Source organism: Doryrhamphus excisus, linkage group LG17 (assembly GCF_037039965.1).
Source record: "Doryrhamphus excisus strain RoL-2023G ecotype Guam linkage group LG17, RoL_Dexc_Guam_v1.1, whole genome shotgun sequence".
In the NCBI taxonomy this organism is placed as follows: domain Eukaryota; kingdom Metazoa; phylum Chordata; class Actinopteri; order Syngnathiformes; family Syngnathidae; genus Doryrhamphus; species Doryrhamphus excisus.
Genome location: NC_136373.1, coordinates 11,536,115 through 11,548,994, shown reverse-complemented (window position 1 = coordinate 11,548,994; position 12,880 = coordinate 11,536,115). Strand labels below are relative to the sequence as shown.

The following is a 12,880-nucleotide window of genomic DNA, read 5'->3' as shown; positions in this document are numbered from 1 at the left end:
GTATCTATTGCATTACTTGCCTCTGCTTTTTTTCGGGGACATAATGTACATTCGACGTGTACATTTTTACCTTTGACCTCAACAAAGTTAAAGTAGTGTCTGTACTTTCCTTTGGCAAACACTGTCTTCTCACGAGAGTCCTCCTCACTCGCCATCTCTCGCTATGCTGTATCTACTACCTGTCACTTTGGTTGTGCTCGAAACACCCGACCACCCAAGTTCTCTGACTGGCTGAAGACGCAATCTTGCTAAACTTTAGCCAATCCTCATTGCTTATGTGGTTATCTCACCCCCTCCCTTGTCACTCTGCAACACTCTCACTGGTGATATCTTTTTAGGCGGCTTCAGTAACGTGCAGTAACGGGGTGTTGAAAATGGTAACAGCGATATGCTGACAGTAAGAGTAATTAGTTAGATTACTCATTACTGAAAAAAGTAACAGCGTTAGTGGCGCCGTTTATTGAAACGCCATTATTCCCATCACTGCTGGCTTGTGAGTGCTGCATGTGCCCCTGCTTCTGTTTTGCGAATTTGCAGCATGTGTTTTGTGGTGTTTGTGTGTTCTTGGTACGGATCATTTCTTTGTTTGCCACAATTGGATGTTGCTCCACACTTTTCAAACGTATTGCATGTGTGCACACTGTAGGATGGCAGAACCACAGTGGTGTACACTCCTGATCACAAGACCAGTTGAAAAAGGGCCAGAATTCACATTTTTCACCTCACATGGGGGTTTCTAAGTAGAGCTTCAAAATGCAAAACAGTGAGACCAGTACAGATAAAGGTAAAGTAAAGTTGAATAAATAGATATAATCCATGTTTCAATAGTACAGTATATCAATACAATTGGGGACAGTGAAAACATACCTGGGATGGCATGACAAAAAATAATTGAGAACCACAGTCCTATAGAAGAAGCCAGTCATTACCACAGAGACAAGGGTCTTCAGTCATTTCAGACAACATTTCCACAAAGCCAACTGGTGTTTGACACCCCTACACAACCTGAAGCACCATTTTTCCATTGAAGTAAAAAGCATTGCAGATCATGATGGCAGCCCCTCCACTGTGCTGTGTGGAAAACATCTCAGGTGGGGTGTCCTGAGAAGCCATCATTTTCACATCTTTGGTGATCTTGCGCTAATTCCCAATGGAATATTATGTTTAGTCAAAGGAGACAAGGCCTTTTATATTAGGACCTAATTATTTCATGGCGGGAAACACCTCCATCCAGCCATCCATTTTCCTCCGCTTATCCAGGTCCGGGTCACGGGGGCAGCAGTCTCAGTAGGGAAGCCCAGACTTCCCGGTCCCCGGCCACCTCCTCCAGCTCCACCGGGAGGACATCAAGGCGTTCCCAGACCAGCTGAGAGACATAATGCCTCCAGCGTGTCCTCGGTCTGCGCTGGGGCCTTTTCATGGCTGGGCATGCCCGGAACACCTCACCAGGGAGGCGTCCGGGAGGCCTCCATACTGGAAGCCCGAGCCACCTCAACTGACTCCTCTCAATGTGAAGGAGAAGCGACTCTACTCTGAGCCCCTCCCGGATGACTGAGCTCCTCACCCTATCTCTTAGGGTGAGTCCAGCAACCCTACGCAGGAAACTCATTCTTTCGGTCATGACACTAAGCTCATGTGAGTGCTGCATGTGAGGGTGGGCACATAGATCGACCGGTAAATTTAGAGCTTTGCCTTCCGGCTCAGTTCTCTTTTCACCATGACGGTCCAGTACAGTGACCGCATTACTGCCGAGCCTGCGCCGATCCGTCTGTTGACCTCACACTCCCACCTTCCCTCACTCGTGAACAAGACCCTGAGATACTTAAACTCCTCCACCTGGGGCAGGACCTCATTCCCAACCCGGAGGAACCACTCGACCCTTTACCGACTGAGAACCATGGCCTCTGATTTGAAGGTACTGAGTCTCATCCCAGACGCATCACAATCGGATACAAACCGTCCCAGAAAACGCTGAAAGTAACAGCCTGAAGAGGCCATAAGGACCACATCATCTGCAAATAGCAGAGATTAGATTCTAAGACCCCCGAACCAGACTCCCTCAACACCTTGGCTGCGCCTACAAAATCTGTCCATGAAAATTGTGAACGGAATTGGTGACAAAAAGCAGCCTTGGCGGAGCCAACGTTTACCAGAAACAGGCTTGACTTACTACTGGCAATGCGAACAGGCTCCTGCCCCGTTTGTACAAGGACCGGATAGCATGTAGTAGCAGGCCACCAATCCCGTACTCCCGGAGCACCCCCCAAAGGGCGCCACGAGGGACACGGTTGAATGCCTTTTCCAGGTCCACAAAGCACATGTAGACTGGTTGGGCAAACTCCCATGCACCCTCAAGCACCCTCGTGAGGGTGTAGAGCTGGTCCAGTGTTCCACAACCAGGACGAAAACTGCATTAGACCTCTTGTATCAGAGGTTCGGCCAACGGTCGTACCCTTCTCTCCAGGACCCTGGAATAGACTTTCCCAGGGAGGCTGAGGATCACAATAGATGGAAATATGAGCTGCAAGCCTCATATTACAAATATACAACATAAGGTGGCAAGAAACATTTCAATATGGTACAAAGTAAAATTTGTTCTCAATCAGAAATCACTCCACACTCTTTATTGCTCTTTGGTTCTACCATATCTCTATTGTGTGGAAATATGGGGTAATAACTATAAAAACAATCTTCACTCGCTAAATGTACTGCAAAAAAGGTCAGTACGGATAATTCATAATGCCGCCCACAGAGAACACACTAACTCCTTATTTCTAAAATCACAAATACTTAAACTTGCTGATGTAGTTACTCTTCAAACAGCTAAAATAATGCACAAGACTAAAAATAATCAATTACCTAAAAATGTCATCCAATACTTCTCTTCAAGAGATATGATCTCAGGGAAAAACTAAAATTTAAACACTTATATGCTAGGACAGGGGTCGGGAACCTTTTTGGCTACGAGAGCCATGAAGGCCAGATATTTTAAAATGTGTATCTGTGAGAGCCATATACATTTTTTAAAACATTGAATGCAATAAAATGTGTGCATTTTTATGTAAGACCAACAGTTTTAGATATAATGGGCTCTAATTATGTAGACCAGGCACACTACCCCACGGCAATGGGGTGTGGCCAGCACACTTTCGTGAGCAGCGCAGTGTCTAATAATAAATCATCAATACTTGCTGCCATTAATGCAACTTCTGCTGCTGCATAGCTTTGCACCATACTCAGTATATTTTATTCTTTTGGCCATCTTCGTCAGAAGGCTTGGTTCTGCAGCTTTAGCTAGGTAACTATTTGACTAAAGGAGGAAAGTTTACATTTACATGTTGATATCTCAATGACCGAGGTAGACTATCGCATTACCCAGTAATAATCGAGTTTTGGTGTTTGACCTGGAAAATATCATCAAGAAAGCTGGATATGGTCGGCCGTATTGCAGTAGAAAATAGATGGACGGATTAAAATGCATAAGAAAGTTGTTGATTTTGAATATTATTTTTAACAGTCATTTCTGTGATGGTTGCAGTCATCAAAAGAGCCCTACCTGGCTCCCGAGCCATAGGTTCCCTACCTCTGTGCTAGGACAATGTTAAAAAGCCATAGCATTTCAGTATGTGGAATCAACCTATGGAATGGGTTGAGTAAGGACCTGAAACAATGCACAACGATGAGCCAATTCAAAAAACAAAAAAACAAGCAGTGGATGTTTGCTAAATAGAAGGATGAAGAGTTTTGAACCAGTCATGATGTGCTACATATATCACAATTTTGACAGTTACTATGGTGTCACATCCTGGTGCCCTTGCTCTGTGCCCCCGTCTTCTCCCTGTTTTTTTTTTTAAATTTTTCCGGATCCTCTGTTCCTGGCTGGAGGTAGAGCTGCTGAACGCACCTGAGGTGGATTACTCCTCTGGCACTTAAGCCGACTGCTGACAGCCGGGGAACACCGGATTATTGCATTGACCTTTCGTTTGTGCGTTCAGCAGCGCTCACCCTTTGTTGTGTTTTTCCATGGTGCTCCCTTTCGACACCATCGCCTTTTGTTTCCTTCTTTTTGGGCCAAATAAATCCTTAAACTCACTCACCTGACTCCTGTCTCCGTGTTCGGGACCCAGATCCTCCAAAAGACGTAACAGAATAATCCGGCCATCGATTGGATCCCGGCGACACGGACCTGGTGAAGAAGCCCCCAAACAAGAGGAACAATTCAGCGCAATTCGCCAGCATGCAGAACCTGGCCGAGCGGCAAGATGCACGCATGGCCGCCCTCGGAGCCCAGCTCAACGCTGTGCTTTTGGCCCTGCAGGTCCACCCGGCTCTCGTCGCACCTCCGGTTGTGGACGTCCCTCCGGATACTTCCCCTCTGCCGGTGGTGCCCAGCTCTGCAGCCGTGTGCCCCCAGCTCTCGAAACCAGAGCAATTCTCTGGGGACTCATGTGACGTACAATCCTGACCCAGTGCGAGCTGCACTTCAAGCTCCAAGCAGCCGCCTTTCCCACTGAACGCGCTTGAGTAGCCTTTGCCACCTCCCACCTCACGGGCAAGGCGGGCGCCTGGGCCACAGCGGAATGGAGCAGGCGCTCGGCCATCTGCTCCTCCTTCTCCTGGCGTGCAAAGGCCTTCGAGCAAGTGTTCCAAAGGAATCTTCCCGGCGGCAAGGCAGCTCGTAACCTCCTGAGGCTTCGCGTTTCGGACTACACTATCGAGTTGATTTTTTCCGCCATTCTCGAAGAGCACATCCAGCAGGTTCAGCTGGTCCTACAGAGGCTCTTTGACAATAAGCTTTTCGTTAAAGCCGAGAAATGCACTTTCCACTCTTCGTCAGTTTCTTTTCTGGGGTTTGTGGTGGAGAGGGGGCAACTCCGAGCCAACTCTGCCAAGATCAGGCTGTGGTCGAATGGCCTCCGCCTACATCAAGGAAGGACCTTTGCTCATTTCTACCGCCGCTTCATTCAGAATTTCAGTCGGGTCGCAGAACCTTTGAACAGGCTCACATCCACTAAGATTCCTTTTGTGTGGACCCCAGACGCTAATTCCGCCTTCGAAAGGCTCGAGTTGTGCTTCACCTCTGCACCTGTTCTTGTCCACTCTGACCTTCTCTCTCAATTCTTTGTCAAGGTGGATGCGTCTGACACCGGCGTGGAAGCTGTCCTCTCCCCGCGCTCCACCACCGATCAAAATCTGCACCCCTGTGCCTTCTTCTCTCGCCGCCTGACCCAGGCGGAACGCAATTACAACATTGGCAACAGGGAGTTGCTGGCCATCGTCTTGGCCTTACAAGAGTGGAGGCACTGGATGGAGGGTTCGGCGGTCCCCTTCATCGTTCTTACGGACCACAAGAACTTGGCTTACCTCCGCTCTGCTCACAGACTAAACCTGCGGCAGGCACACTGGGCCCTTTTCCTCACCAGGTTAGACTTTACCCTGACCGTCCGCCTCGGTTCCCGGAATGGCAAGCCCGATGCCCTCTCAAGGATGTACTCCCCTTCCTTTCACACACCTCACCAGAAAACCATCCTTCCACAGTCCCGCATCCTGGGGGGCCTTCAGTGGGGCGTTGAGAGGCGAGAGATGAAGGACTCTTCTCCTCCGGGGGGCTGCCCGGCCGGACGCCTGTTTGTGGTCCCTGGCCTCTGCCCAGAGGTTCTTCACTGGGCGCACAAGTCCGAGCTAGCGTGCCATCCGGGAGTTTCTCGCACAACCTTTCTCCTGTCGCAGAGGTTCTGGTGGCCTTCCCTGCGCTCGGACATCACAGAGTTTGTGGCCACTTGCACTACATGTGCCTGGAATAAATCCTCCCATCAGGCCCCAGCAGGCCTCCTATGTCCCCTGCTTGTCCCTTCCCGGCCGTGGTCCCACGTGGCTTTGGATTTTGACACCGGCCTTTCCCCATCCAACGGGAACACGGTCATTCTCACCATGGTAGACCGACTTTCCAAGATGGCCCACTTCGTCGCCCTCCCCAAGCTCCCCTCAGCCCTTGAGACCGCCCAGCTACTGGTCCACTACTGGTCCACTACGTATTCCGGCTCCACGACACCCCCCTCGACGTAGGGGTCCACAGTTCACCTCAGTCATATGGAAGGCCTTTAGCAAGGCCTTGGGGGCTACCGCCAGCCTGTCCTCGGGCTACCATCCACAAACTAATGGCCAGTCCGAGCGAGCAAACCAGGACCTGGAGGCCGACATCCGCTGCGTGTGCCACCAGCAGCCTGCCTCCTGGGCCGTAAACTTGCCTTGAATTGAGTATGCCCGCAACTCCCTGGTCAGCTCTGCTACGGGTCTCTCTCCCTTCCATGGGGCATATGGTTATCAACCCCCTGCCTTCCCGTCTCTGGAGGCAGAGTCAGCTGTCCCCTCAGTGTCCGCCCACCTGCGCCGAGGTCGCCTGGCTTGGCGCAACACCCAGATGGCCCTGGCACGCACAGCTAAGTGCAACCAGTGCCTGGCCAACCGCCACCACGTGGCAGCACCGAAATACAAGCCAGGACAGAGGGTTTGGTTGTCCACTCGGGATCTGCCCCTCCACTCCAGTTCCAAGAAGCCTAGGTTCAGCGGCCCTTACCCCGTGGGACAGGTCATCAGCCCCTCCTCTGTGTTGCTTCATCTCCCGGACTCCCTTGGTATCCATCCCACGTTTCACGTCTCCCTTCTCAAACCCGTCAAGGTCAGTGACCTCAGCCCTCCAGAGGTGTCTCCTCCTCCTCCCAGGCTTATCGACGGCCACCCCACATTCTCGGTCAAGGCCATTTTGGACTTGAGAAGAAGGGGCAGGCATTTCCGGTACCTCGTCGACTGGGAGGGGTACAGCCCCGAGGGCCGTTCGTGGGTCTCTCGTGCTCTCATCCTAGACCCTGACCCTGAGCCAACTGCTGAGAGCCAGGGAACGCCGGATTATTGCATTGAATACGCTACGCTACACATGTCGCAGCACCGCCTTCTAGAACCTTTCGTTTGTGCGTTCAGCAGCGCTCGCCTTCAGCCAGCTCCCTTTGTTGTGTTTTTCCATGGTGCTCCCTTTCGACACCATCGCCTTTTGTTTCCTCCTTTTTGGGCCAAATAAATCCTAAACTCTGTCACCTGACTCCTGTCTCCGTGTCCGGGACCCAGACCCTCCAAAAGACGTAACACTATGGTACCCATTAAGGGTCGACCGATACATCGGCCAGCCGATATATCGAGCCGGTATTTGCGTTTATTCCTTGTATCGGTATCGGCTGATACGCTGATATTTTTCCACCGCATGATTTACAGTCAGGCATCCGCCGAAGCAGCTTTGTGTTGCCCCGGCGGCAGAGGACCCCGCAAAACATCGATGCTAGATAAATTTAAACTATGACAGAAATGTTTTGCACATGGTTGAATATTTCTTCCTTTTAAAGTTGATAATGTCGTTTAAATGTGTGTTTAAGAAAGCTGAATCCTACTGTGTTCAGTGTTTACATTTCAATAAATATTTGTTTGAACATGAGACCTGTAATATTTGTTATCATGATCATTTTTTCATGTAAATTGAGGGATCAAAAGCAGTATCGGCTACAAATATCGGCCCAAGCAAAATCGGCCATCGGCTAAGGGTGATGGAAAAAATTGGTACCCATTATGTCATTGTATGGTCATATCACCTCGTACTTTGGTAGGTGACAAAAAAATACATAAAAAAATAAAAATAAATAATGAATAGATATTAAAATAATAAATTCAAAATAAAACTTAAATTATATTAGGGAAGCAGAAAGTGAACAAATGTAACAGTCACTGATTGTAAAAGTACCAGATGGAGGGGTAGGTTTTAATAAGCTTTGCTTCTTCCTACTCCTTTTGGACATGTGGAACTGGGAACTGATTATGTGACGCACTCAACTGTAAATCTGATGCATGTTCAAATGAAATAAAACCATTACCATTACCATACTTACCCTTACAGATACCCTTGCAGATGCCATCTGGTCGTTACTGGACTAGACTTAATTTGAGGCGAGAATCCGGACCCGTGTCTTGACAGACAACCACCCACAGCCCCCAGCTCAGCACTGGTGACCTTTTTTGGGTCCATCACTTGAATTTTGTTCCATAACCCCATGGATTTTTGAAGATGTTCTAAATGATCGTCTTACTGCATCCGACAGGCCTTGCTTATGCAGCTCATCAGTCTGACTGCATTCAAAAAGATAACAATTTTTTTCTTTACCATTTAGAGATCACAACATTCATTCATTCATTCACAGCTGGAGCCTATCCCAGCTGTTTGCGGGCGAGAAGCGGGGTCCACCCTGGACTGGTGGCCAGCCAATCACAGGGCACATATAGACAAACAATCATTCCCACCCACATTCATACCTATGGACAATTTGGAGTGGCCGATTAACCTAGCATGTTTTTGGAATGTGGGAGGAAACCGGAGTCGAGATCACAACAGTATGAGAAAATGACATTGAATCCCCATTTTTGCCAGGATTTAGTTTTTCAAAGGATGAAGGATTTTGATCAGCTGATGAACATGCCATTTCATTTTAATGGCTGTTTGCAATAGATGTCTACCGTTTCCTCTTTTTATTTTGAAGCTCTACGTAGATCCAACAGTGAAAAATGTAAATTAATGCAATATGATGCAATGTTTTTTTATACATTTAACAATTGTTGTATTGTAATATGCACTGTGTGCCTCATGAAAGACACTATTTCCCAATGAGTCATATTCAGTTTCATTTTAAGCCAAGCAATGATTGGCTTAGCTATGAGGTCATTGTCATGTCTTGATGATATGAGTCAAGTGAGGAGTGCAGAGTGTATCTCACAAATATGCTCATGATTTTGTGTAATTAGTATTTTTTAATTAAGACTTACCCGACTGTTTCCTAGCTCCTCAGCAGACAAGATGATGTTTCCACATTTCTTCCCAGGGATTCCACTGAAATACAAATGTTACTCATGTTATACAGCGGATAGAAATTGAACTTTAACCTGCGGCAGTCTTACCAGAACGCACACACAAGAACCGTTGAAAGAAAACGATGAAAGATCTTTTATGCACCTCATCTATTCATCCTCTCTCTACTTCCCCAGTCACACATTTTGAATCGAACAAAAAGCAAGAGACGGGAGAGACTGACAACACTAATCATTATTTGTGTTTCTCCTAGATCGATATAGATCTTTTTTTGAAGCAATGTGAAACACTGTCGTGAAACACATAGCACATGTGATTCCCATCTACCTGCACCACACTGAGCCTTCAAATACCTGCAGGTCGCATCAGTCTGTTCCAGCAGAGCATGAAGACTTATTATAACACCATGAAGCCCCCCCCCCCCCCCCCCCCCCCCCACAATTGTGAGGAATATGTTTATAATTTTGTACACCAAAAATTGTTTCACAAACCTTCACCCTCCCGGTATGTAGGCCAAGTATCCTTGGGCAAGATATTCAACCTCCAGTTATTCCTGATGCTCCGTCATCAGTTAGTAAATGTGCTCACTCAATGTGCTTTGAGTGCCAAAAAAAGCGCTACTGTATAAAAGTAAAAACCATTTACCACTTTCAAGGTGAAAAAGCATAATTTGGAGCCAAGAAGGGATAGAACCTTTTTAAAAGAGGAAATTACACAGGAATCCTACCACAATCTTAACTATAGAGCCGGGTCATTGAAGGGTCATACTTGCTGCACATCTTTATTGCCCTCGCGGGTACAATCGGAACTTGGACTCCATACTGCTGTGTCGCTGCTGGGTCAAGGTGGGGGGTGTGAAGCATACTTTATGTACTGAGATCACATAAAGTACATACAGGGACATATTAAAAAGCAATAAAAGCTCTTGTATACAACAGTTTGACATTTTTCCTATTAAGCCCCAGTGGCCTTTTTGAGGATATAATGTAAAGCTCCATTTAATAAACAATTACCCTAAAGGTATTGAGTTGGACCAACACATGTCTGCCGCTATTCCATATGTACCATCTGATGCCACAGGAAACCCACTACATTACAGCTTTTAATGAGGCAAAAGGCAATGAAGCCATGGAATTGGACACAGAGATCTTCAGGTTGTCTTTTCAGGCTCCACAGGGACCATTCTCAAGGTGAATTAAACGTCCTATTGATGACTCAAGACGATGTCATTAGCATGCAGTTTGATGACACACACGGGAGCCAGTAAACGCCTCGCCAGTGAGGTCAAGTCATCAGCCTTTGGTCACCATACTGGCCAAGTCGATCATGTCATGCCAAAAAAGCTTTCCTATAGAAAAACTGCACTTTTTGGAATTTTGTCCATCAGCTGCAATCCTTATGTGCGATATGAACACACACCTCTCTCTTTTCTGTCCATTGTAGATAAATAAAAACAGACAAAAAATAGACACACCTATGAAGTCTACAAAGAGCACTATTAATACACCTCAAAAAAACTTCAACAAGGTTTTATGGTTTTGTATCCATGCTGTAAACATGTTGTAACAGATATATTCATGATGACGTAATGCAGTATTTTGCCATGTTTTGGTCTTGTTAAGTCTTACTGTAACTTCCATCCTGGGTGCATTGATTTCATATAGCAATATAGAAACAAATGCTGAGACCTCACATTAACTTTTCCAAACTCTAAACAAAAACAGCAGTTGCAGCAGCTGCAATATGTAGCGTTACCTTTTGGTAGAGGCCATAGGCTCAGGAGACTGAGGTCTTTTGGAGTGCAAGGGGCACTCCTCAAGACGTTCTATGACTCTGTTGTGGCTTCAGCCATTTTCCAGGGAGTGGTCTGCTGGGGCAGCAGCATTTCAGCTGCGGATAGGAAGAGACTAGATAAGATCATCAGGAAGGCCAGCTCTGCCCTGGGTTGCCCTCTTGACCCAGTGGAGGTGGTGGGAGAGAGGAGGATGTTGGCTAAGCTATCATCCATGTTGGATCAACTCCCACCCCCTGCAGGACACTTTGACAGCACTAGAGAGCTCCTTCAGCGATAGACTGCTTCACCCCAAGTGTGTGAAGGAGCGATATTGCAGGTCCTTTCTTCCTGCAGCTGTCAGGCTGTACAACCAGCACAGCTCCCAATAGACTTCTACACCACTATGTACATCTGTGCAATACTTAGATTTTTACATTCAGTATAGTTACTCCAGACTCCACTCACTGTGCAATATCTGATCAAAATGCAATATACTAAGTTCTATGTGAAGTATTTCCATGATGCCTCATATTAACTCACTTTAACTCAAGATCTCAGTGTATAGACTGGTCATATATCTCATCTCGTTTCATATTATCTGCATACTGTACTTGTATATAACTCTGGGAAAAACTGTTGATTTTGTTAATACTTGGGTTGTTTATATTATTATATTTTTCTATATTGTGTATTTTGTACTGCTTAACTGACTCTGTACTCTTGCTGCTGTGCAATGCAAATTTCCCCACTGAGGGACGAATAAAGGCATATCTTATGTTATCTTATCTTAGGCATTAGCACTGCGCTGGAGTGTGTGGAGAAGCTCCTAGCTTGCCGGCTAGGAGCTTGCCCGTGTGGTGTGTCAAGATGTCAGTATGCTGGTCATGCCACAAGCGAAGCGCACCCTGTGCAGTGGTAAATTGACAGTCACACAGTGCTGACACGTCATCAAAACCTCACAGGCAGGTTGTCAGGCACATGTCAATACAACCAGTAACCACTATTTAATGTAATCGTCTGAACCAACATGGACATTTTTAAGGTTGTGGAAGTGAGGTTGTGGCAACGTGGCTCCCAATAGGGGTTACCATTAACGGTTCTATGACAGAAACTGCACCCTGTCAGAAATGTACGTGCTTTGTCCCAGCGGGTACAGTTTTTGTCGTGACACTGGTTGTACTGCTGCAAAACAGCTGAAGGGAGTCGTGGTGAGGGGGTATGTGTATCACTGGTAGTGTATTGTTCAGGGGGCCGGGGCAAATGTGGAAGCGGGCCATCCAATCACGGTTAGTATGCGAATGAGCCGAACAGAGAAAGCGTGCCGTGAGACAACTAATAATTAACAACAACTAAGAACCAAGATTAATATAAAGTTGCATATAAAGCATATAAAGTTTTTTTCTCAAGGAGAATGAGGAGGAGATACCGAAAATATACCATCCAAGGTTCTGCTATTTGGCGATGTAGAAATGCAGGAATCCTGGTGGAAAACAAGCAAGATGCCTGGATTAGCCTGATGCTGCCTTTAATGTAACTGTCAGGAACAGATGATGTGTCCCACAAGATGGCATATGTGGTGAGCGGCCCCGGCCGGTCATACTTCGCCGCCACCGTTTCCAAATCAAGGATCTGATCATCCGTGAGGCACGCAAGAGGAGAGAGCTGGTGTACAACAGCCATAAGATCCGCTTCTACGATGACTGCACCCCCGACGTCCTAAAATTACGAGCCGAGTTCAAGACCTCCATGAACGAGCTCTAAAAGCAGGGATACAAGCCAGTGTTGCTGTTCCCTGCTCGGCTGTGTATAATCATGCCTAGTGGGGACAAGAAGTGGTTTCCCTCATTTGTGGAGACCGAGAGATTTGTCCAAAACTGAACTCTGGGTAAACAGGTGGGCCTGTACTGTGACATCTTTTTCTCCTTTACATAAAGTATTTTTTTTAATATAGACAGTGATACAAGGATACAGTATAATATACTACTGAGCTATACTATATGCTATATAATATACTATAATTTACTGAGGGCAATATACTGAGTGTATTGTTCACATCGATGGTAAGATATTTGTTGTTATTTGCTTGTTGGGAATGCCACATGCCCACACCTTGATTTCTATAAGCCTCCAACAAAGATGTGCTGTGTTGTTATAGTAGAACTTGCACTCTCTGCCACCATGTTAAATTTCAAGGCACTTCTGCT

General features: G+C 46.8%; 1 protein-coding gene across 3 annotated transcripts in view; it reads right to left on the bottom strand.

The window, feature by feature from the left end:
* LOC131137599 (copine-5-like) overlaps positions 1-12,880 on the bottom strand; it is a 185,620-nt gene that overhangs the window by 81,730 nt on the left and 91,010 nt on the right. For all 3 annotated transcript variants that reach the window (XM_058085726.2, XM_058085727.2, XM_058085728.2), the window contains one exon: positions 8,860-8,923. In XM_058085726.2, coding sequence (XP_057941709.2) covers positions 8,860-8,923 — 64 coding nt within the window. The remainder of the gene's footprint in view (positions 1-8,859; positions 8,924-12,880) is intronic.